The 26,924-nt window shown below is 42.3% G+C and overlaps 1 protein-coding gene across 7 annotated transcripts in view; it reads left to right on the plus strand.

Annotated features, from left to right (window-relative positions):
• Positions 1 to 26,924, plus strand: part of LOC308113292 (rho GTPase-activating protein 12-like) — a 45,500-nt gene that overhangs the window by 12,934 nt on the left and 5,642 nt on the right. For 2 of the 7 annotated variants that reach the window (XM_080469439.1, XM_080469440.1), the window contains exons 3-9: positions 21,413 to 21,682; positions 23,021 to 23,227; positions 23,775 to 23,855; positions 24,283 to 24,411; positions 25,114 to 25,188; positions 25,742 to 25,803; positions 26,095 to 26,176. In XM_080469439.1, the coding sequence (XP_080325565.1) occupies positions 21,413 to 21,682; positions 23,021 to 23,227; positions 23,775 to 23,855; positions 24,283 to 24,411; positions 25,114 to 25,188; positions 25,742 to 25,803; positions 26,095 to 26,176 (906 nt within the window). The remainder of the gene's footprint in view (positions 1 to 21,412; positions 21,683 to 23,020; positions 23,228 to 23,774; positions 23,856 to 24,282; positions 24,412 to 25,113; positions 25,189 to 25,741; positions 25,804 to 26,094; positions 26,177 to 26,924) is intronic. The other 5 variants (XM_080469443.1, XM_080469444.1, XM_080469441.1 and 2 more) reach the window with 4 other exon arrangements.

Below are 26,924 nucleotides of genomic sequence, written 5' to 3' on the forward strand. Positions count from 1 at the left end.
ATTACCTTGATATAAAGTTTGACCATCTCTGATGGTCAAACGAGTGCAAATGAGTGGAAAAATTAAAAAAAATTTCTCCCTTTTTTGATTTACCTTAATTCTGATCATGGATGTGCCAACGCAACCTATTTCCTGACCAAGTAATTACATTTGGGTACTTAATGCAATTGCAATTCTTAAAATGACTTTATAAATGTCATATTTATATAAGACGCCTTTTATTTGCTGACTTCTTGCCTGCTATCTTTAGGCAATTCTTAATGAAAGCAAAGAAACAATCTGTCCTCATATTGTTGTCCTATTTGCCGTGGTGCTGTTGAAGCACGTTCATACATTTGAGCACTTACGCACAGTTTTAGGCTCAGTTTACACAGTTTTCAAATGAAAACCTGTCATTTTTGTGTTTTTGTTTCAGAAAAGTGTCCCGTTCACACGTCAGCGTTTTGAAAACGATGTCCATTTCTATGGAAACGGCAGAAATGCATAAAATGATATACGGTAGTTGGCATCCCAGGCTATGAGATGGTGCTGTTGGTTGTTTTTGTAATGAAACCACACATGTGTAGTGAATGTGTAGAGAACAATACACTATAAACTTTAGCAATGGGAGCACACGAGCATTGGTATGGACAGACAATGAAGTTGGATTGTTATTATGACTGTCAACTATAAAACTACCAAGTCCCAGGAGAATATGAACTGGGAGTCATGTAACGTTGCTATTCTCCATATACTCGCACGTGTGGAGAAGAACTATTTCCTCTGGCTATGGTGCACTGGCACCGCATTTGAGAAAAGTGGCGTTTTCCCCCTGTCTAAATAGAGAATTGGCGGGAGAGTTTTCGAAAAGTTGTGCTTTCAGTCGTCTCAAGTACCATTATCGTTTAGACAGAGCCTTAGATCTAGCACCTAAATTCTGGTGTTGATGCGTCCGCAGGTTGGAGCAGAAACCTTCACTAAAAATCAGTCCAGAGCCCAAGAGTGTCTTTACATGAATCTTCACTGTCGTTTTGGCTTATTTTTGCAATCTGTATCTCTCTAGAAGGCTAACGGCTGGTCCCATAGATCATTTTAAAAACTGAGTCAGTACCTTGTTGTGACTATCTGAATGTAACTGATAACAGCTTGGCTGATTTTATAGCAACAAAGATACCAGATTTCATGTATATCAATCAAGCCAAGGTCAGATATCAGCTCAACACTTTCATGAGCGATAAATGCCTGGTTTAGTCATGTAACACCATCTAAATTTGAACAAGACTGTAGCAGTTGTCAGAAAATGTTTACAGCTTTTTTTTTCTCTCTTCTGCTGTTAAACAGTTTTTTATCAGAAAAAGGAGCTTGACGTGTGTCAAGTCATATCTACTGCTCATAACCCACAGTCTTCACTCATTTTCAAAAACTCTCAGAAGTATAACGGCTATTCTAAATGCCGATTATGAGGGATAATCCAGTGTGTAAACCGTCACTATGTTCTGTATGAGTTCTTTGATTAGAGACACAGAAGATGCACAAGCGTGTGCGGGCACACTGTTCCTCACTTTGCGGGGCTTTTCTTAATCCCTCTGGGAGCTTCAATTGGATATCTGTCTGTGTGTGTGTGTGTGTGTGTGTGTGTGTGTGTGTGTGTGTGTGTGTGTGTGTGTGTGTGTGTGTGTGTGTGTGTGTGTGTGTGTGTGTGTGTGTGTGTGTGTGTGTGTGTGTGTGTGTGTGTGTGTGTGTGTGTGTGTGTGTGTGTGTGTGTGTGTGTGTGTGTGTGTGTGTGTGGAGGGGGGGGCACGGGCACGCGGATGTTGCTTATTATGTCAGCCGCAGCATCCTGTGTTGTGCAGAGCAGCATTATGGCATTATAGGAGGGCAGGTCAAGCAGTGGGAGCTCAGGGGGGAGCGAGCATCACCGAGCAGTGCTCGCCCTCTCTTTCTCTCTTTCTCTCTCGCTCTCTCTCTTTCTCTCTCGCTCTCTCTCTGTTTATGTAAGGATGTGTGAGTGAATTAGAGTCGGTGCGTGGGGGGGCCTCAGAGTGACACTATGTGGTTTGCCACGATGTCATGTCAGTCAGAGAGTCGGTGACTCGGCAGGGGCTGCCGTGTTTCTCTGCATCATCACTGTCCTCGTCAGCGCCACCAGCTGCCTGTACAAGAGTTATTCCTCTGCAGCGGTAACTCAGCCACAGGACAGCATGTACCCAGATGAGAATGAGACGGTAAGATGGCTTTTTTTTTTTTGTCATCTTTGCACGCTCCAGAATGGAGCTCAGGTGCTCACTCTAAAGTCGGTACAAGATGCAGGATTTTGTTTTGATTTGTTTTGCCAAGTCAGCACAATCTTCGATGTATTGTCTTGGATTTTGTGACTAATGGCAAAGAGATGCACACATGCATGCCACCACTGTTTCATTCAGATTTATGCCTGTTGTAAATTTCACTAATCATCCTGCTGTGCATTGGAGTGTTTTATTTTGTCCTAGTCATGCAAGCAGAGACTAAAGTTATCTCCTAAAGCTTTTAGGCATACACGCACTCGGAGCTTATGGGACTGTCCTATCTCTACTTTCTCTCCATTCTTTGTCTTTGTCTCCCTCCGTCACCACTTCTCTCTCTCGCTCTCTCACACGCAGGACAGTCGATCTTGCAGCTTTCATTCGTAAGCTTGAGGCAGACTTGCATTTGTTGTCCATTCATTCAGGGTGAGCATACCCAGCGATCCATAAGATCGATTACTGGGCATTCAGCTACTTTTTCCCCCTGCTGAATCCATAGATTTATTGGCCAGAGGGCACAGACGGGAGCTTCTTCAGTTGCACCCCGAGACGCGTGGAACTGATGATGGCATGCGACAGGACAGCTCAGAGGATGCGCTAAGCACTTACTCCGCTTCATTACATAAGCGCAGGCTATGTAACATTTGTTTGGACAGCTGGCTGGTGAGACGAGCTCCCGGCAGCAGGGACGGTGGTGGAGAGGGTGAAGAGGAGGCAAATTGGCAGACAGGAGTCAGTGGAGTTTGTTTGGAGTTCAGATAGACTGTACGGTAATTTACACAGTCAGAATGAGAGAAATCTAACATATGAAGTGTACTCGGCTGTATTCAGACATGTTTCAAAGTAGTTTTCTTATCTTTTTCTCTGTTTGATTACTTGCTACCTGCAGTAAGAGACTCTACAGTTTTTTGTTTTTTTTTTGTTTGTTTTTGTTTTACAAATTTACGATGTATGTCAGCAGCATGAGAAGGAAAAGTAGCCGTTTGAATACTGGTTTTCTTCGCCCCCTTTCAAACCATGTGTATGCGAGGAGCCACTAAATGACAGTGAGCAGTGTGGTTGTGTAATCTTCTGGACCCGTATAAATAAAGGCTCGCTTTCGGCCTGGCCCATGTGTACTCATTCTTATCTGGACGACAGCATGCACTATAATTTCACACTTTTCAGCAGGAAGGCCCATCTTCCTATGTACTTTGCCCTCTGGTGAAGTTCAGTGTCGCAGATGATTAACTTGGCTTCAAATAGGTTTCTCGATTTAACAGAGGAAATGATTGTGTCTGCTCTCAGACTGTTAGAGATCTGAATACATGATGATGACAACTGGAATGATTTGACTACTGTACCAATTTCGAAATGAGTTGGAATCTATGACACATCTACACTGAGGGTCCCTCACAGTCTCTGCGATTATTCACAGTTGTTGCACGCACATCACAATGATGTGTTGAGTCAGGTTGCCTTTCACCGTGTCCGCCCATCAGAATCCGAGCTGCTTCAGACTGTGAGGTAGACTGGTCGGCCGACCCCACTCTCATTTCCGATTGAACCATGTTCACACCACCTGCTCACCCTCCAGATGGGGGTTAAGATTAGTGGGTTGTCAAGATATAGGCACATAAATTGCTTGTTTTTATCAGTTCTGTTTGACAGATGACTCCATTGATAGGGCGAGGTCTCCAAATGTCGGAATGGCCTTTAGCAAGACTCTGAACCTCAAAACGCTCCCAATAGTGGGCTGATCACTGGGCATGGCAGCCGTCAATATTGATTTGTTGGTATGTATGTCAAAGGGTGAATGTGACTTTTGTTTTGCTGTCCTCATGAACGGATGGACTTGAATAATAAAATTGTAGAGTCTCGGAGGACCATAGCCAACACAACTGACTAATCTCCCTCAGTTTTTCGGTCAGGTTGCCTCAATGTAAACCTCAGTAAACTGAGTTGTAAGCTTCCAGAATACCTGGATTTCCAAAGCAGCACGCATGGCTTGTATATGTTGTGTGAATCTCAGCAGCTCAAATTCCAATGTGCTCAATGCTGTTGGGCCGGTTTAGTCTTGAATTACAAAAGCCTTCTTTCTCCTCGGAGAACACATAAGGTTTCTTCTGTGTCAGTGGGTCACAGCATTTTCAGTAAATGAGTTCTTCATTTAATAATCCTTTATACAACGCTCGGGCTGGTCGCGTCAGTGTGGTTGGAGTCACTGAGGGCAGAGGTCACAGGATAAAGAAACCAGTTAAGAAATGGTTGTAAGACCTGGTTGTGGATCAGTGTTGGGATGATCCCAGCTTAAGACTTGTTTCTCATGTCGGGTATGGCATATGGCTAATGCAAACTTATATTTTATGTTTCTGATCTGTCCAAATACTAAATAAGTCTTTAGTTACACATGAACGTGTGATTGTGTGTAAACCATGACACAAGATCTCATTCACACAGTCGCACCCAATGGGCTTGGCTGGAAAGGATTATGCAACTCGAATATGGACACACCCAGTCTTTGCTACTGAGAGTTGGTTGAGTAATTTGACACTTTATGTTTTAGGCACTTTTTGTACCTTAAATCAAATTGAAATGATTGCTGTTTAGTTTTTTATAATTAAGACTGCCAGATGAATGATTCACCAAGCCCAATAATAATTCTGATTTGATTGAGTCAGCAATGTCAGATTAAGGATGTAAGTTCATGCCGACTTAAATCTGCCCGCCTCTTCATTCAAAGCCATTATGCAGATGAAAGTATATAGTGGTTTTTTTTTTTTTAACCACAAGAACAATGACGTCGGAACAGATTTGGCTCTTTGTAGTGGAAAGAATCAGGTTGTCAAGGCAGTCAGACCACAATAGAATAGAAAAGTCATGTATCCTGTCAAAACTTCCCTGAGTCTGTTTAGGAGATGAAAGAGACTCACATAAGTTCACAGCCCAAGGCTTTCTTATCAGAAGCTTAATTTTGAATTATCCAGAACATGGTTTGGCAAGTATTTGCTGAATTTCTTTTCTATAACGGTGGTCTATTGCAGTGTTGTTTTTAAAATGCTCTTGAACAAAATCAAACCTCTTATGAGGCTCATATGACAGTAATAATCATCACCCTGCTATTTGTTTGTCTTATGCTGTAAATATAGGCGCCAGCTGAGCACTGCAGCAGATCGCTCATGCGCACTGTTGCTGATAATTAATTGCAATCAGTTACCAGAAGCTCAAAACAAGAACATGTTTGGCATTTTCAAACAATGTTTTGCAATTTTTTTCACGAGTTTGATCCATTTACTCAGCTCCTCATCCCACAAATGACAGTTTCTGATCGCTTTAGTTGAGCTACTATCATGATTATTGATAATTCCAGCTGACTTTAAGCTCTTGGTTTGACTCATGGCACATGGTTACTCATTCCTACGGCCAAAGTAGAGTCGTCGTAAAACATACAGATAATAATTCTCTGCAATAACTCTCACCAGTATCGGGCAGTACAGATTCATGTCAAACAGTCGGTGTTCTTATCCGGATAAGAAGCCTAACCACATGTGACATGTACGTTCTGAAGCTTCTCTGAATATTTGTCAAACAGCTATGAATGCATGGGCTCGCTCTTCATGTGTTATCAGTTACTCAACAGTTGCCTGCTTGTAGTAATTTGTAAACTCTGAGATGAAGCATGAAAGAACCTCCACAGCGGTTTTTCAGACGATCATAAGCTCTCTAAAGTTTGTCAGTTCCATTCCTGCAGGATTAAAGCTCCTTAACTCCCTGTTTAGACAGGGCCCCTGTGATAATTCCATTTCAGATTGGATTAGTAGATTATTCCTGGACAGCTACTTGCTTTCCCCCCACCTTCTTTTCCTCTTCCTTTCACGCACTTCATCATTTCTCATAGATATTACTGTTATTATTATATGTATGACCGTGTCCAGTTTGTCCCTCAGTGAAACCCTACTAACCCACTTTCGTCCAGTTAAACTGGTTTGATTTGAGCAGGTTTTTGTGCCGTTTTACCGTCTCAGACATGATGCATTTGCTCATTCAAGACCAGAAATACAGGTTCAGGCTCTGTGGCTGGTTAGTATTCTGAACGAGGCCTTTTTTAAAGGGCAGTGGGGTTTCAGTGAATACAAAGTCTAATCACGCAGTGTCTTGTTACCTGTCGGGTTTGTCGAATGTTCTCTCTGCCTCCACTGATTGTTCTTGATTATGAAATTGTAGGGAGTCTGTGCGCGATCTCACATGATGCATGAGTAAATGTATTAAGGAAGACTGAGATTAGAAGGAGTAGAAGGATTTGTCATGTCAAGTTGAATGACGGTGCATATCTAAACCCCCAGCACCTTGAAATAAACCTTTTTTTTTTAATGTTTAAAGAGCAATTAAAGGGAAATCATTATGGATTCACAGATACAAATTCTTTAAAGGTTTACTGCAATTACTTGTCACTACAGAGTACTGATACAAGTACTTATCAAATGCCATTAAACCTAATGTATACTCCATACACAAACTATGTGCGAAGGCTGTGCATTGTCATTGTCATTAAATAAGCGCCAAACCGCTGACATTGTTCATCCTCTCTTGTCTTCCTTGCTGTTGACGTTGCTGACAGATGACATCAAGTGATAATCTCCGGGTTGTATCGGGGATCTTATACGAGTATGAATAACCCGTGCAATGTCGGACCTGATACTGGTATTCTTATCAATGCATCCCTACAAATCATTATATTAAGTTATTTGGATTGGCACAAGGCCTCACTCGCATAAACCCAGTATCTCTTGTCTTCTTGAGTTGGAAACATGTTTGGGTGAAATGGCAATACTGTCAATGCCAAATCACACCAGTTTTCCCACCCGCATACCTTCCTGCCCTCTTCCTTCCTGCGTGCCTATCTGAACGACCTTGCAGAATATGCACGCTCATCGAAGTAATCGCAGCTGGGAGTTTTCTATCCGAGGCTACTCCTCATGCTGCCACATCGCCTCACAGCCTGGAGTCGGAGGCAGTGTGTGGAAAACAGCCAGAAGTCATTTTAAAGACGAGCTAAAGCAGCCGGCGACACCAGCTTCCGTTGTTTTTTTTTATTTTTATTATTATTACTGCTTTCGTGATTAAAATATTTCTTACACGTCAAGTGGAATCAAGTGTTTGACATCAGAAGGATTTCTAATGCACTAGTTGTATAGAATCCAAACATTTTGACACTTCAGTCCAGCTTAGAAATCAAAATGAGACTTTTTTTTAAAAAAAAAAAAGACCAGTGCAACCTGGAAGAAAAGCTCAGTCGTCCCCCTGACAGACAACCTCGTAGTACAAACAAAACTCTTAAGAACTAAATGTGTGCTCACAAAGAAGTAGTTTTATCCTACAAATCGGGAACCAGAGGACGCTCATCCTTCCACTGGCTTGCGAGGGCAGGCTGCCAGAGAGTCCGGCAGAAATCCACGAACACAGGCGCCCGTCTGTACATGCCAAGCGGTTCTCCACACTCTGAGATAATCCACTTTGTTAAGGCCAATTTCTAGTCCCTCAGCTGAGCATGAAGCCCCTCTCTGCGTGACGCTCCTTTGGCAGCCTTTTTTCAGGGCTGCAGGTGAAGTTGAGGTCTTATCAAATAACCTTAACTGTGTTTTTGGTGTTTTCTACAACCTTTTCCACCTTTCTTTCTTTTTTTCAATACACTTTTGCTTCCTTTGTAAGCCCAGTTCTTGAACGCAGGTTGTTTCTACTTTAGTCCTCAGTCATTTGAAGAAGTTCTGACATGCTAGTGGCTGACAACCGGATCATCCTTAGCTGGAGGGATCTCTCTCTCTCTCTCTTTCACCACCACTCTCTTCCTCATACCTGCCCTCCACCCCCGTCTATAAAGTGGTTCACTGTTGGGGCTTGCGGCTGTGACTACGCCGGGCCTCGTGGCCTCTCCTTCCAACGCTCGAGAAGGAGAAAGGTACTTGAGTGCGTTTGCGTTCTCCACATTCTTGAAAGTGAGCCGACACAGGTCGACACACGATTCTGCAGAGTGCGCAAACGTGGAGAGTGGATATGATAAAGAGGTGACGATGATCAACTCTTTATGCACTGCTTGCTTACCCACATCAGTAAGACTCACGACTAACAGACAATCTCACTACATTATAAGAGTGATGTGGCTTCCCCTTTCGAGAGAAAACCTCTTCCAGCTCGCTGCAGTGTCTCGTGGTTTAACTGGGATTCGTGACGATGATCAATGAAGCTCTGGCAGGAAACTCGACAGGCTAACCTACATTCATGGCGAGACATGGAGATTGACTCACTTCTGCCTCCACACACACACACACGCACATGCATTTAGTGTAGAGCAGGGGTGTCCAATTCATTTTAGTTCAGGGGCCAAATGCAGCTCAGTTGAGTCTTGAATGGCCCAGACTGGCGAAATACTGCCATAATAACCTTTGAATTTAAATTTTCTCTGTTGTGGCACAGAGTATACTTGATGAAAACATCTATATTTTTCCAAAACTTAACTCGTTCCAAAAATTACTACAATCTTAACATAAAGCCAATTATTGACATTGGTCTACCTATATTTATGTATTTATCTTTATTTCTCTCTTATCATTTGTATGTATTACTTTCTTTTACTATTATTGTAATATAGTGTGCTATTTTCTATATTTGTGTTCTATATTTTAACTTTTTCTTTATTTCGTATTCTTTTATTCTATAAAAACTGTTGTTTCAGTACAGAACATGTACTGAAAGCAATTCACTGCAAAATATACCAGGTATAATTGTTGTGTGTGATAAATAAAGGACTTGAGTTGGCTGGACTCGGTTTTAGTAATGCGAAATACAGTGAAATCTGTAAAATGCATCTATAACTGTTGAATATTGCATCCTTTTGAGCATGCCTTTACAAACTCACCCTGACAGCATGGATTTGAGGCGAATGCTAATTTGGTAGTAATAAGTTTGCGAGGTTCCATGGCAGCGTCACAGACATCTCAGCTTGGGTCTCAGTGTTGCATGGGATCCGCTACTTTTAAGAAAGCTGTGTAATAAATACATTTCTTTCTTTGTCATTTTTACCATTTGCTTGGTGTTTTGGCTGGATGAGAGCCACTTGTGCGCCGATTTTGACCAGACAGATTTGCTTCCCTTGTTTGGAACATAAACCACAAACTTTAAACATAAATCTCTGTCTTATCCACTATATTATTCTCACTTACTGTTATGCCTTTATTGCCAGTGTGCTGCCATCAGTTTTCTTGTCAGTAGAAAGGCCACTTGTGTCATTCCTCATGCTTGACTCACACTTTTTCCAGCTCCCACTCATTTATGAGGTCCACCATTACAACTGTGCCTCCATTGCACAATGTTCAGTGTTTCCATCCGTACCACCCTAAAAGTGTTGGTCAGATTTTCTATTAATGTGCAGGACCTCGTGAATTGAGTGTTGCTAAGAGGTTGATTTTGTCTTTTGTTGTCTTTGTGTTTTCCTCCAAACCGTTTTGGTCCTCATATGTTTTCACCCGGGACTGTTTGCATCTGGTTAGGCGCTTACCTCTCTTCATGTTTGCCCACTGAAGGTCCTTTTCTGTGACTTTAATGGGGACTTTAGTGGCAGCTCTGAGTCATCGCTCCGTTTGCAGCCGGTCTTTGATGTACCTACGGTCCCTCAGACTCCCTCTGTGATCGGCCCTGCCGGCATTTGACTCGTCACCCACACGTTTGACCTCACAGCCATTATTGATGCATGAAGGGAGAAAGTGGCTTTTCATGAGCCCTGCATGGAGAAAGCAGCGGTTGTTGGCCGTGACCTCAGAAGGTTGAACTGATGGTGGTATGCACATTTGGTTTATGCTGAAACGCCTGCTACTTGCATACATATACGATCATTAACTGATTTTATCTGTTCAGGAAGCAGCGATCACGTTTATACCACTGTAGTTCTGCTATTTTCTTTTGGAGGTTTTGTGCCAACAATTATTTTGGATAGTTATTCACCATTTGGTCAATAAAGTGAAAAAGTGAAACGCCGGTTAGCAACTTATCCTATAAACTCATTCATTAGATAAAACCAGTTAAAATACTTCTGGAAACTATTTTCTATGGCAACTTCACAAAAATTTTATTTTTAGGCTACTTGCCTCCTTATTGTAATAAACTGCGGTACCTTGTCTGACAGAGCAAGATTTGACTTAATCAACTAATCGCATCCTAATCTGATGTGCCGTTTGGAAATTATTAGACTGCTTCTCGTTTAGGTTTTTACTTCATTTACATTGAAATTTTATTTACAGAGTCAAAGCAAAAGTTTGGCATCATCTAACACGGAGAGACAGCTGCAGACATGATCTATAAAAGTACTAGGTTAAAGGATATCTTGGGTCATTTCATAGGAAGCTTGGCTCAATCGGGCATTTAAAGCTCATAGAAAGTGTCTGTAGATGTTTCTGGGTTTCAGCCGCTGGCTTCACTTTGAGACAAACATTTAGCTTTGAATGAATGCAGTCTACTTTGATAATTGCAGCTCCACTCTGAAGCCTCCTTTTATCTTTGCCAGCTCCACTGTGCCGATCTCAGTGCATCACGGCTGTGTTGTGACTCCGTTATCTGGGTTAACGACGTAGAGCTGCATTCATGTTTGTGAATGGACGCGCACAAAGTCTGGCCTTTTTCCCTCGAAGGACCCGTGTCTGCCATTGAGGAAATAATACCCAGTCCTGTTGCTTTCTCCTTGGATTTAGACTAAAATCATTTAGCGGGCACAGCTGGGTCAGTCTGCTCTACAGTGAAACTGTTGTCTGCCATAATGTGGTCTGACCGATGTGCTGTCGGGGGAACGAATGTGTTCAGCGCGTCAATACAGTGCTCACAAAATTCTCCATGAGCTGAATTTCACCTCTTTATTAGTTTCTTAAAACTTAAAGATCAAGAGTGAAAGTACCAATATTCTGTGTATAATTTGATGAATTCCATTTGGTTTATGTTTGTTGAAATAAAATTATAGAACACAAAAAACAGAATTCATACCATGTTTAGAGGTGTCATTTATTCAGTTCATCACTAATGTTTCTATGGCTTTCTGTGCGTATTTTATTTCTGTAGATTTAATCTTCATCAACCAATGCAAAATAGTTTTGATAAAGTTATTCTCTGTTCAAATGGTACCTTTTGATTTGTGCGGATGTGTGCGAAGTGAAAATGCATGCAGAAAAAATGCAGAAAGATGCAAATCTCATCTAAAGAGTTTCGGTTGATTTAGGCTGAATTACAGCTCATTACAGTACATACCGGTTCATGTTGTGGAGACGTGTTGGGCCTCTGAAGCTGATGGGACTTGATTGCAGTTTGAAGGGAGTTGCTGTCTCTTTGGAAAAATAATTGACTGTGGTGTCGTGCAAGCGGTGCCGCGCACACACTGCTAAATGGGAAATGAACCAATTGTGCTCAGTCTGCACCGGAGGGATTAAAAACACACACACGCACACGCACACGCACACGCACACACTCACACACACATTATGCCATCTGCTTCTTCACTTGCCAATGAAACCCAAATTCTACTGTATAAAAGGAGGTTGTGTTTATGTAACGATGCGAGTTGAACTGTGCTTGGTGAGGAAGTCCGTCTTTGGCACAACTGATGAACCATTCCAACTTGTTCAAATAGACTTGGAGCTTATAATCAGAGCATCCTGACAGGCAAAGGCAGAATCCACCTAGGATGGGTCAGCAGTCCATTACAGGACAAATACAGAAATACAATTAGACATCACACCTACAAGTAATGTAGAATCACTTGTGAACCCAGAATGTATGTTTTTGGACTGTCAGAGGGAACTGGAGTACCCGGAGAAAAGTTGACGAAGCAATCATTGTGTCAAACCCCTCTGAGTAGTGTTACTCGTATATTTTTTCCCCATTTCAGGGCCTGTTGTTTGATCACTGTCCAATCTTTGCACACGCTTTTGGCAATAGTAATTCAATCGGCAGTCTCAGCATTGTTTTTTGCCTGGCACTTTGATCCAACCTGGCATGAACATCTTGTACCTCTTCTTCACAGTAGGGTTCAGTAACCATGCAAGTTTCATTGTTCTTAATGCACAGGTTTTACAGGAGTGGGTTATTAACTCACCGGCCAATCCACGACCCAGAGGGCCAGGAGATCACTCATCGTCTGGTCTCTACCCCTCGCTCAACCTGTTCAGCATGGGTGGCCCTACCAGGAGTATGATACTCCAGCCGACACAGCTCTAGGGTTCCTAGTGACACTCAAACTATCCCGCCATGGTACGATAGTGATCCCATCAAGATGGATTCTTTGGTCAGAACCACAATAGCTTGTCAGCTCACAGTTGCACAGTTTTGGGCTTTTGACCACAATATTGTGTGTTCAAATCAGCTTTGGTAAAAAAAATCTTTAAAATCTCTTTCCTAAAATCTCTCTCATCACATTGCCCATGAGCAAGGTATTTAATGCTCTGCTGCTCTAATAAAGTTCCTTTCAAAGCAATGAACTGTAGGAAACCATCGCTCCCTCAGGCTCCCGGAGTTCAGTGAATCCGAAGCAGAAAGTACACAAAGCTGCAACATCTGAAGTTTTAGATTGGTTTAAAAAGGGGTATAAGGAAAATATATCTTTTCCTTTTATATTCATAAACCCTCCTGTTTAATCCATTTTTCGCATTGCATACGTACTCGTTGACCCGACGTGTTAGCCAAGGCCAGTCACAACATCCTCAGGCGGAGTGGCGGCCGGGCTCAGATGTGTCTGTATCTGCGCCCCATATCTTCATTTGTTGTCTCAGCTGTGTTGGCTCAACACAGCTGAGCTGTGACAACAGGCATCGAGATGTAAACCTCCTCCAGTGGTGATTTCAGATAGCGTCCCAGATTGTTGCAATGTGGTCACGAACATGTTTAGGGATTACACCTTAATCCTTGAAATTTGGACAATTTAGTTGTTTTGACTTGCACTGACTGCCTGAGTTTGTAGTCATTAGCACTTTCCTCTTACAGTAACAGTATTCTCGGTTTGAGTCCAGGTCTCCCTGTGTGGAGTTTGCATTTCCAGAGGTATTTCCTCCAGAGTTCAAGTTGTTGTGTTTGTCAGTTATTGGCTTTATGTTGGAATTATAGTCATTTTCAGCAGTAATTGTTTTTTTTTTTTTTGTGAAAATCTAGACATTTTCGTCTGCACCACAACAAAAAAAAAACCTTTGAAGTTTAAATTTAAAGACGAAATATGGCAATAAAATAAAATGTGTTTGGCATCCCTGGTGTAGAAGAATTCGTCATGGACTAAGAATAAGACCGATCAAATGTAAACATTCACAAAACATTTGTCAAGCTTAAAATTGCACATCCACGGTTCGATACCCCAAACATATTTATTTCCAACCTGGCGACAAGGATTTACAGCTCGAGCTCAATATGTTGCATAACAACATGAAATCCACAAAGCCCACATTGGAAGAGAAAGCTGCACCGCATCTTTTTAAGTCACATCCCATTGCAGTATGTGTCCCGAGCAGTGAGCACACCTGTCCCCTCACTACCCTCTTACATAACTACCGACAGACACACTTGATATTTGCTGGGAGGGATTTGAAGGGAAACACTCCTCCACTCTGGTCCAATCTTGCTGTCTGCCACAACAGACTAAAAAACATCAAATCTTCTGACATTTCAATTCTCTCACATCAATTGTAACTCTGAAATTGGATGCTGCACATTCTTTCCGTGACGTTATTTATACTATTTATACTCATCTTACACTGTCCACACCCCATTTCACCCACTTCAGTCACTTTACTTGATATTATGTATATACCATATAGTCTATAATTATTACTCTTTTTTTTTTTACTATATTTATTTATTCATTTATTTTTATTCGATTTTATTCTATCGTCTGTCATTGTCCTGCTCAGTTGTAGTTGCCCAATTGCCCCTTGGGGATAAATAAAGTATTTTGAATTGAATTGAATTGAATTGAATTAACCCTTTGTCTGTTATTTACAGAATTCATGAATTTGGGTAACCGTTCATAATGTTTGACCTCTGCTTTGCTGAAACTGAAAGATCGTTTTGATGCTTTGTCTTGGGTAAAGCTTTTCTTACTTGATGCCTTCAACCTGAAAATGGCAAGAATCATGGAAAACTTGTCAAAAGTTTGTTATATTTCCACATATCACGCACATTCTTTACAGAGTCACTTTCAATGATAAATTTGATTAGGATTTAGCACTTTTTACACCAAGTCATTAAGAACTTTGTCCCATTTAGTAAAAAGATCTCTAAAAATGTGACCGAATTCAGCCAGTTTTACGTTTTCCAACTAATGTTAGTATGAATATTATATTGCTGTTTATTAAGACAGATTCTGAAATATAAGTAAACCGATACAAGTCAGGGCTATGTAGTAATTTTGGGAGTTATTGTTGAGCTTCTTCTATTTTCACAGTGAAATATGTTTAATGGCTGTTGAGGTCTATAAAGAAATGACTTCAAGGTTTTACTGAAATAAAGTCACAGATGTCATAATATTAAGCCTCGCAGCCATGAGATCCGTTATGTTTTTGTTTTTGTTTAATTCGGTACAAGTTTCACTAGTTACTCAACATTTCAATGTTAAATTGTGTTTTCAATCAAATAATTTTCAGTTTTCCTCACCTAGGTTTTAAATGATTATATCTTCATTCTTGTTTTAAGCTTAAGAAGTTTGCAGTGGTGCTGATCTTTAATATATTCATTTATACCGTGCCAGTGATTGCATACAACAATCAATGTAGACCAAATTTTCTTCCCCTCTGTGTATACTGCTGCGGTGGCTAAAACATTAATACCAGTTCCCAATATGATTGAGTCCAGCTCCATGAAAGAACACACTGTTAAGCAACAACCACTTTCATTGAAAATTGAAAATACTGAATTCATAGGGATCGTACAGCCTCGATGAAGTGGCATCTGAGGGTCTTTATATAAACACAGCTCCTGCCAGCTGCCCTGAGCGCACCCCTCCTGCTCCGAGCCAACCCCCGTGCAGGAGAATTAGACGTCATTAGCCACGGCCAGCCAGGTACATGGAATTAGAGGATTAATCATGCAGTCGAGGCTGTCAGCTGCCTCTCCGCCCTGTGTTTTTCCTCAGATTGGATCTGCTCTGCAGCGTCACCGAGCAACGTCACCGCAGCCCAACGTGGTGCGTGTTTAATGCCGAGTCACCTCCGGCAAAAATTCTGCACTTCTTTTTAAAATGAATAAAAAAACAAGAATTATAAAAAAAAAAAAAACTTGTCCCCCGAGGCCAAGCTGCAAGCAGACAGTGAAATTCTTGTCTTAAGCAAACCCACCCCCCTTTTTTCGCACTCTTGTGTCTCATGGCGTGAGCGTCAATGTCTGAAAATCAAGTGTTGCAAAAGTGCTGCATTTAGGAGGGGGGAAAAAAGGATGAGTGTGTGTTGAGGCATCATTTTGAAGGCCGTCGGGAATATCACTCCTCTCCATGTGGAAGGGCGAGAGGCATCAGGACAGCTGCTGAGTAACACTCACAAGCAGGAACATGCGCGTGCACACACACACACACACACACACACACACACACACACACACACACACACACACACACACACACACACACACACACACACACACACACACACACACACACACACACACACACACACACACACACACACACACACACACACACACTCGAACACGTCAGTTTTGACCATTTGTGCATCTCGTCACTCTGTCGGTATACAGTCATACTTCATGGATAGATTGATTCATTGCATAAGTCCGTTTCATATCTCACATATGATAAAACCTAACAAAATATAGAACTGGAACATGTATTAACTGTTATAATTAGGTACTTTTGGCTATTAAAAATGCCAGATTTATTGAATGATCATTCAGTTTAATGTATTTTGTTGTAAAGTCACTCTCAGGCTAATTCATCCCATTAATTAACATTTATTACAGCACCACTAGATTATAATAATAAAACTAGAAGTGAACTAATGACACAAGTGGCGAATCATTTTATTGAATAGTCAACTTGCACATGTCCATTTTCATGTTAAACGACATCTTTTCCAAAATGTTGGGTGCATAACTTTTCTGAAACAAAAATGTCAAAACGATTTGTTTCACTTGAAATGTTGTCGTGTAAATGAGGCCTTAGATACTTTAAGATTGTTGGTTGGTCAAAAACGGATTTGAAGCTGTAATGTTGCAGTAAAAAGACTTTGGAAATTTTTTTTTATTAAATTCTAGCCCATTCAGTTTTCACTGTTTTCGATCATTTGCTGTATATTGTAAAACTCAAAGATCATTGGTGTAAAATGTCAGCTTGTTTAAGGTTCATTGGGAGTTTTATTTGGGTTATAATGTGAAAATCTTTACATTAAAGAGCCTGTCTGCATTGAGATTGAAACCGCTGAACTTTATTATTTTCCAAATATTGCTGTTTATCAGACTCATATCTAAGTTTTTGATGCTTTCCGACCTTGAATCATCCTGTTTTCTTATGGAGTGAAGAGCCGTGTGCACCTGGGACATTGTGCATCGTTCCTCTGTCATGAGCTCACGTCACGTTGTTTATTGTGCTTCCTTTGTAAAGCACTGTCTGCTCTTTTCTCTTGTCGAATGTCATTTTTGCCGGCAGTTGCGTAACTGCCTTGGGTGGTGCTGGTGTTTCAAGTTCTTTCCGTGTTTTGCTCTCTTCCTTGTTATTCAGTCCCATCAGATTTACCAAGATTACCTCAGACGGGCCTGAAAGAGGCACTGATCTCTAATGGACGTGTGTTTTACAAGCTCCGGGCTTTCTCTGGGTCTCTCGGGGGAACATGGACCCGAGCCGCTCACTCATCTTTTTTTATTTGCTCTTTTTACCAATCCAATTTCTTCATATATTTTTTTTTTTTTGCCCAATGCTTCTCATTGCGCCTGTATTACACGGTTTTAGCTCACCTCTCATTCTTTCCACGTGTTGTAATATCTGTGATCATTTTTCCTAATCTCACCAGGAAATACAGTCTGCTCATTTTCCATTTGTGACGGAACATCGCTTCTTCCGGTTTCAATCAGGTCCTTTATGACACTCCCTGGTTTCACTGATCGTCTTTCCCACAACCAGCTAAAGACCAGCCATTTTCATTGTTCATCCCCTCTGAAAGTTAAAGTTGGACATCAGTAAATCTATACTCTACGTTTGAGGGAAACCTCAGCACTTCTGCTTTCGTCAGCTACATCCGTGTCACAGAGGGACACATTAAGAAACATATCCGTCGCTGTTGATGCAATATAGAGCTGACCACAGTCGTTGCCTGGTGGTAAGCATACAAAGCAGTGGTACAACTCTCTGTCCCAGTGAAACTACCAGCTTAATGGACCAGGAAGTGGACGTGAGAGAGGTTGTGTTTGTTTTCTGCGGGCATGTTGGTGCATGTGCAAACATATCAGCCGGGCACAAACTGACACACAGCTTGGCACCGGCGTGCTGTAGCGTGAGCATATTTCTGTGTGTTTGTTGTTGTGTGTGCACGGCTCAGCTCCCTGTGGTATGCAGCAGAGCAGGTTCACCTGTGTCACACAGTTAGGAGGAGGAGGTGGAGGAGAGGTGAGGGAGCCCCACCTCCTAAACCTCTTCCTCTTAAATCTACGGGACGTCCCTTTAAGACATGGAGAAACTTCACTGTCACGCTGCCACCTAAAGGACATCACGACCTCGGACGTGATGTTCTGCTGCTTCTGCGCCCGGGCAGGCATCACTATCAAGATTAATGAACTCTGTTTTAATTTAGAGGAAAAAGAAAAATCTGTTTTTAAATCAGCTTTTCATGAATCACGACAGCTGCATTTGCATTAAGTGAACACAGTGTTCTGAACATCTCATCAGACCAGTCTAAACTTACACATCTCCAGACATTTCTGTCTTACATTAGCTGCGATGCATTCACCGCCTGAAGCGCAGTCCGGACTCGTCTCTCCTTCCCGTCTGTCGTTTTGTTTTCTCTGCCGGTTCTCATGTGACTTATTTCCAACTGAAGAACTTTGCGGTCGGGTTTATTATTACTCAGCTGCCGGCTGTACAGATAAAACTGTGTGATTCTGCCCTGTGGAAATGTCAGCACTGCTCCGCATCCTTTTCCCTTTCTGTGTCCATTAACTGCCGTTCGGGCTCCGATAGAGGGAATTAAGAGCTGCAGTCGGAAGTGTTAATTGGCTGCTGCTGCTGCTGCGTTAGCCTACCCTCTGGCTCGGAACCTCAGTCTCATGGCTGCTCGGTTGGCGTTATCCTCTCATGTGATTGCAGCGACGATATCTGGTCAGACCTGTAACCAGCTCTAAACTAACTTCCCTCCTTAGACAAGCGAGTCTTGTATTGTTGTAAATATTTGTTATTACCGGCCTGAGTCCGATCAGGTGGTTTCCTGACTTGTGTTTGACCTTTACCCACGTTTTGCTCCATGCAGTGCGGTAGGAGCCCCGTCGTCTGTGCACGCACAGGGACCGTCTGTCCACTCGCTGACCTTTCCTTAAAGCAGTGTACTGTCAAAAGGAAGCAGCTCCCTCGTAGCGCGAGGTCAACCTCCTAATGTCCCACTGTGGTTTTCGAGGTTTTCGAGCTCAGTATTGATTAGCTGGTCAATCTGTTCACACCAGATGTCCGGCGCCAGCTGCTCAGGAATACACAGCTATAATCATCCAGTCAGGAGACTCGCGGTGCATTTTTAATAAACCAATCTGGACGCAAAGACTTAAGAGGTGTCTTTAGCAGGAGGATTTCTCTGACTTACCTGCATCATTAGCATCTATTTGATGTATTTATCAAATAATTTTTTTAAGCAAACAGCAAAACATCAGGTCAAAAACTTCATCACAGATGTTTTTTTGGCTGCAAACAAAAGTTCACGAAGCACATCTGGACATATTTGATCAGGTCGTTACTTAAACCCTTAATAAATGTGTCTGTTTCATGAAACAAAGTGGTTTTAGTACATTATTATGCAGCTACGAAAGGAAAATATGGTTTTGTGGCTGGTTTCCTGACGGTCGATTGACTACCAAGACTTCCCCTTTGATAGATCTGTGAATCACATGTTTACGCTGCAATATGACACAGGAAGACCACAGAGCAGTGTCGCGCGCCGCTGGACGGAGACTAACAGCTGCCGTCCACATCTCAATATTTGACAAATATCATGGCAATCACTCGCCTGAGGAGGAGTTTTTTCCGAGCCATCTCACTAGACGAGGACGACGATGTGTTTGTCAGTTGCTCACCTCCGGAGGTAATCTTTAATTGGTTTGTTATTCATCATAACTTTTTGTGTTTGATAAAATTTCCCATCCAAAACTCAAGTAAAACAGTCTGCTGATGTATATGTCTGTGGTGCGATGTTGCCTTGCACGGCACCTTTCCCTCCCCCCCGTCCCGTTTATTGGATTCTTGCGGGAATCTCCAGCTGTTCGGCGGGCTCGTGCATATTTCATCCCTATTGATCCCCGTGCAATAAAAACATCACAGAGCCAGTGCTGGGACGCCTCGGGGGACCGGCATTATTTATGACTCTCCCTCTCTCTGCCCCGTCGCTCTGCAGCCAGGCAGCTTCTTTGTAATGCCAGCATGAAATAATCATGACAAGCAGCCCATTGACTGGATCAGTTCTGCGTCTGGTTGCCGTGTCATTGGAGGGGACGCTCTCCTTCAACTTGGCAAACGTTGTTTTTTTTTTTCCTGGTTGAAGGTTATTTCTCAAATCCTAAATATCACCTGCAGATCTGACAGTTAGAAAGACTCTCCCTTAATTGTTTTTGTGGTTGGTTGGTCAGGTTTCCTCTCCAGTTTAACAGGAATATTTCTGTCATGTATCAGCAATGATTTCCTCTGCCGAGAGAGCCCGTGGTGAAAATAAATACACCATCAAATAGTAGTGTGAAAACACGTGTTATCATTTCATCTGGGTGTTTCTGGTTTTCTTTTTAAAGCTTTTTGTTTATCATGGTTTGCATTGTTAATAATCCAGCAGGCTCCTTTTCTGGCATTAAATGCAACTTTTATCAGTCTAATCTGGATGAATTAGTTGTTTAAGGTTGCATGGAGTAGTACTTAGTACGCTCTACTAACAGTGGGAATATGCTTAGAAAGTGTAGAATAGAATAGTTTTAATGTCTCATATAGTGTATAAAGTGTAAAAATATCAACAACATCTTGCCTCAGGACCATTTATGTGCAGTTTTATTAACAGGACAGGAATAGATAATCAAAAAATCAAATAAGACAAGATAAAATTAAATAAGTAATAAATAATAATATATTTATTACTTATATGTGAGCGCCGAGCAATATACAATGCTCGGCGCTCACTAATATAAATATGGAAGAAGTGAATTCTCAGAAAAACACAACAAGCCCTATTTACAAATAAAATTGCATGTCTCTGGATGGTGGCAGGAAACAGGCTCGGGACGAACATGCATCCACTGTTAACAAGGTAACGGATCAAATGAAGCCTGTACCTTCGAGATACGAGTGCTAAAACTCTTTCTTTTAGATAGAAATTTTTTTTTGAAGTCTGGAAATATAATCTTTCTAATCGTCTATATTGCATTTTTAGAGAGGTGACTCTGTTTGCAGCTGTCTGAATGAACACAGTTCAGCACCTTCAGTCAGTTTTACTTCCTTATTTCCTCCGCAAACACACATTTGGGCCACTCGGTTATCTAAAAGTGGCAGTTTCCTTCCTCTATCGATCTCCTCTCACTTCATTCAGTGATCTGTTCCTCTCCGGCCCGCCACGGCCCCCGTCAGTTTGAATTGTTATTTTTCTCACGACCTTCCAGCCGTCGGGTTTGTTCTCCAGCACAGCTGAGCGTGTCGAGTGTGTAGAGCGAACCGTAAACGGGCCGGGAAGGTGAAGTGATTGATTCCACGTGCAGCTCGATATGAACACGATGTTCACGGCGTGAGGGGCGGGGTGAGATGTTTGATGTGCACTCTTCTGAGATGTTTCACATCCAAGTGTCCACCAGCTGGCGATTTACACCGAGAGCGGCTGGTTTCTCAGGTCTTGGCCTCTCGCTTCCCTGTTTGGGAACTTTTACGTAACAGGCTCGGATCTTACCCGCGGATGACTCACGCTTTGACCTCTGCTCACCCTCAGACGGTGTCCTCGTCGGGCCAAGGCCACTCCGACTCGCCCGTCTACACAAACCTCCAGGAGCTGAAGATCACCAACACAAACCAGCCGCCTCCGCCCTCCGGCTCCCCGCTGCACGTGCACGGAGACTGGGAGTCCTACAAGGACCAGAATGGCAGGCACTACTACTACAACCGCTCCACGCAGGAGAGGACCTGGAAGCCTCCGCGGACCAGGGACGCCAGCATCGGACACTCCCGAGGAGAGAGCCACAGCACCTCAGAGAGCACCGAGGTAAAACTGAATGAGGCAGCACCCCATAGATGCATGGTGGGCAGGTTAAGCTCTGTTTCAAGGTAGGATGAGTTTTTATTCATCCTGTGTGAGGAGATTCGGGCATCACAGAAGCACAACTTTGCACAGGGATCAAGAAAAAGCAAGTTTTTTTTTTTACATGTTTCAGCCTTTCACACGCAAACTACAATTTCATTCAACAGTTTTCCTGCTCATGTGCGAGTAGATTGATAACGATAAAGTGTGCATTCACGACCATTCACTCTACCATCAGGGTCTGCATTGCAATACAAAACACCTCCTATCATCTACACGTGATACTTTACGATTATGAAAATGGAAAATCACCAGTTTTCAGTATACTTTCTAACACATCAGCATTCATCTGTTCACACCATTGGGCCAGATATTGTAGTGATTGTTGGGAGCATTTCATATGTTTGACTCTTAACAACTAAGATATTGGGCATTTATATACATAATTCATACATTAGCAGCATAAAAGAAATTTTTAAAAACCACATAATGGTAAAAGTCCAATTTCAGTCTCAAAAACACTTGTTTCTACATCCTGTGTCGATGTCAGAGCATCATGACTCGGTGCCAAACATCGAATCCATAACAATTACTGTGTGACAGCACTTTCATCAGTTACTGAGTCTGCGGTCTCATAAACAATGCGCTTCATGCAGACATGCGAAATTGCTCCTCCAGCCCTCACAGATTGGTTAGATTTGAATTATCAGACAAAATAGATCTGTGAGAAAATGAACAATACTGTTGTGGTTCTTTCCAACACAAACAGGTTAATTATGCAGCCGCTCCGAAATGATTTATTCCCCACGAGTAAAACAAAAAAAAAAAACAAAAAAAAAAAAACACATGCAGCTTTCCTTTGTTTGGAAATTGCAGGAGTCAGTATTCATTTCTATTAAATTGGCTCTAGCTGATCAGCGGGAAATTACTTTTTTTTCCACCATCCGATATCCTCAGTGACATAACATATTAGTCCAAATGTACCAGGACTCCTCAGAGTTTGAGTCATCCTGTTTCATTAAAAAGCTGCACCACAATGCCACCTACAGGCCAAAAGCAGTCACTGTTACTTCTCCTGTCCTGTGTCTGGCTGCAGGTTTTAGACTTCTCTGTCCAAAATCAAGCATGAACACGAGGTGGTGGTTTCTGTCTCCCTGTACTGTATTACTACGGATGTGGGGGCAGTTTTCTGGTGATTTATTGGTTCTGGGTGCATGACCTGTCCTTCCCACTTTGTGACTTCATGGTGAAAAATCTCTTTCTCTCTCTCTCTCCCTCTCTCTCTCTCTACACTGATGGTAGAGCACACCTCTCTCGCTCTCGCCGTCCTTCCTCCCCTTCCTCTCGCTCTCCATCGGCCGGCTGCAGCCGCTGTCGTCGGAGGACACGTGCTTCAGTGCCTACTCGAGCCAGTCAGACAGTCAGTATGGCTCGCCGCCGCGCGGCTGGTCCGAGGAGATGGACGAGCACGGCCACACGCTGTACATCAGCGACTATACTAACGAGAAGGTACCGGCTGCATGGGACTCTCCTGCTCTGTCCACTGTTGATGAGAGTGATCATCAACAGTCGAACACTAACTTTAATCAGTGGAAATTTGTTTTTACGTTCCCCTTCGAACAGACGTGAATACAGGTGCATCTCGAAAATTGAACTAAGCTGATTGGGTTTCCTTTTCTCCTTTACGGAGTGAGCATATACTGTGTATTTAATTGGCATTTCATTCATAAAATACACTTGATTTGGAATTTTAAAAGCTGAAATGCATCAAGTGGTTGGTCAGTGTCCCTCTGGATTGTGAGAGGAATACTTTTCTCCAGAAATGGATGAAGATAGATGCATTAATCCCTATTTAATCCAAAACCGTAGAACATCTGTGTTGGAAATATTTTGTACAATATAATCATACCACTTCTCAGTTCTTTCGAGATGCACCTGCGCGTGGTCTAAAAAATTAGTTCCTTCATTGTTTTCAGTTTAAATCTACTTCTATTGTCTTGGAACTCATACAGCTGACTGTGGCTGCTCTCCGGTCTGTCTCTCTTTGTACTGCCAGTGGTTAAAACACGTTGACGAACAGGGAAGACCTTATTACTACAGTGCCGACGGCTCCAGGTCAGAATGGGAGTTGCCCAAGGTAAGACCCTAGAGAGGATATACCTCCCTGTGTCTTCTCTGCTGGTGTGGGAGAGAGCGCCAGAACCACAACATATTCCACTGCTTCATATAAGCCCACACAAGAATTCATTTGACAATAAGCTTGGAAATTGGATGAAAGCCTCCATTATCAAGTAGTTAAAAGGTTCAAAAAAATTTAACTTTTACTATAAAAATGACAGATTTTACATAATTTTTGCATTTTAATTCTGAATAGCTTATTCCCTGCAACTCGGGTGAATCTGTGGCTTTTTTCATTGACATTTCATCATATAATGACGTGTAAAGCCACAGAATATTGCACACATATTGTTGTAATTCAGATTACATTCTTGCCATGTTTAATTGGAAACGGATTTGTCAAAGTTAAGCGAGATGGTAAATGACAAAATGTTTCCTCCCTCCAGTACACCCTATCCCCTCCCCAGCTGTCCGGAGACGCTCCAAAGAGCCGCAGTCTGGACAGGAAACACACAGATCCCATCGTGTTGACCAAGTGGAGGCACAGCGCCTACGTCCAAGAGCCCAGCGACAAGGTCTGACATCCCCCTGACTATAGATTATCTGTAAAAAAAAAAAAAAATATCCTACATGTATTAACTGTGAGCACAGTTTCATCTGTCTAAGCGTTCAACACTTGCAGCTGTTAATTGTTGTGTTCACCTGTGAAACTTCTGGATGAGTCCAGAGTTTCAGTTGTAGACCGTTTGCTTTGCAGCGGCCTCTAAAAGTCAGGCGTTTCTTCTCTGCACGCCGTCACCCCTACAAACACCAAGTCAGTAGAATGCCAGGCCATTTTTTTTTTTTTTTTTTTTATCCAATCCGACCACCTGATCAGCTTTGCATGAGAATAATTAGAAGTCATAAATACAGATAAACATCCTGGATCAAGCTTGTTCACTTGAGTGATTTTATCAAATACTCACCAATCACAAACCAATGAGAGTTACCGCCAATGTTCAATGACTTATCTTTGAAAAATATCAATTACACCGAAGCATAAAATAGTTTTGAGTTGCATGAGTCTTCGGAGGGCACCTGACCTGCATCCACTTCTTAATTGATAATCCCTCTGTGCCTCCTGAACACACTCCACAGTGTTATTGCCTCTCCGGTAATTACAGCACACTCTTCTCAGCGGCCTGTGTTTTCTTAACCTTGCGTCATTTCCTCATTAACCTTCTTTTGTTGGCCCGTGTGACACTGTTGTTTTCTCACTCCTCTGTCTTCACCTTTAGGACGCTCACCTGGCCCTCAAGCCCCCCTCTCCCGACTCTGACTCCTGCCCTTCATCTCCCAAGCCCCCCGCCTCTGTTAGTACTCACCACTAACCCTCACCTCTTCACCCGCTGCGGGGGTTAAACTCGCACCTGAAGTGTTGTCATGTCGCAGACCTCCTACACAGGGCTGAAAACAGTCACTTAAAATGGATTTTTAGCTTGAAAGTACAATTGGGGGGGAAACAACTGAGCCTGTGTAGGAAGTGTGATTACAGTCATGGTTTAGAAGTATTGCTTGGTCTTGTATGAAAAATGTTGCCACGTTTGTTCTTTTTAGTGTAATTCTCCATGTACGGGGATTTAAAAATGTCAGTAGTGTTTTAATTGCGGTCCATTTTACTTCATTGACTGTCTACAAAACTTGAGAAAGTGACTGGTTAAATGCAGCATCTGTAGTCACTCAAATAGTTTTTGTTGGAATGTCTGCATGTCTGCATTTTGTTTTCTCACATGATCCACCTGCTCCACCGGTTGTCAATCACAGTTTGCCTGTTTGATGAGTTTGTGATGTGAATTTTTCCATGTGGAAGCAAAAGTACTGATGATTTCTTTATTCTTCTTTTTTTTTTTTTAATTCCCTCTGTAGCCATCTGAGAAGTGTGGCGTTCTGAACGTGACCAAGATTACAGAGAACGGGAAGAAAGTAAGGTGAGTGGGAACGACTATTGATCCGTCCATATTCTCTCCGGCTCTGTCCAACGTAACAAGGGGGCATCAAATAAGAACAACTATGAGCAAACACAGTCACATGGACAGGGAATTTAAAGTCATGTGTTGGCCTCAAAAGAAGAATAAAACATTTTTTTCAAGAGTCAACATGTTAACATAACTGACAAAACTAAGTATTGACATTGCATTCAACTTTTCAACAATATTCACATTTTCTGAGATGCACTTGCACCGATTCACATTCATTTAAATTTTTTTTTCATGTGGCAGGAAAAACTGGACTTCATCTTGGACGGTCCTTCAAGGTTCAACGCTGCTGTTTGCAAAAGGTCAAGGAGGTGGTACCAGCTGGGTGAGCAACAGGAGGACTTCTGCTTTTTGTTTCCATCCATGTGGAGGAACATAATGTGTTTCGTGTTTTCATTCAAGTCCACTGAGCAGTGAGGGAGAGTGACTTATGTCACAGCTGTGAAAGCTTCTTTATTGATTTCTTCTGCCCACATTTCAGATTAGGTGCACAGTGCAGTGCTATTTTTTTTTCTATTATAAATGTAAACTGCACCAAAACTTTGCGTTAAATAATGTATTTTTTTCTCTGTTGGCAGTGTTCTCATTTTAAAATCCTCTTTACTGCCTTTTTAAGGGATGAGCAGCAGTATGAGATGTTTTCCTTCATACAAAAGATCTAAATGTTCTCATACTGATCTCACAAATTCATCTCCCTTACACGAGTAGGCCCGTGCAAAAGGAAACAATAATCTGGAATTTAAATATTGTTATAACAGAGAAATGATCTACAAAACATTAAGAGGAGAGATGAACGTTTTCTGTTTCCTTTTCTTCCTGTGCTTCTGACTCTGTACCTTTGGCTTCATCCTGCCATCATCCTTTTTCTTTACCTCCGACCCCACGCAGCCATTCTGCCCCAGTGGCTCCTTACCTGAATTACTCCTGTCTCTGTTGAGTAACTGGAGGCCGTCGGCTAAGAAGCGCCCCGCCGTCTGCTTTGACCGAGCCTCCTCTGTATGTGCTCCCTCTCTCCTTCTGTGTCGCCTCCCGCTCCTCTGCATGTCTCCTCCCGGCTGCTCCCCACCTCCACC

The sequence above is a fragment of the Lipophrys pholis genome (genome assembly GCF_963383615.2).
Source record: "Lipophrys pholis genome assembly, chromosome: 1".
In the NCBI taxonomy this organism is placed as follows: Eukaryota; Metazoa; Chordata; class Actinopteri; order Blenniiformes; family Blenniidae; genus Lipophrys; species Lipophrys pholis.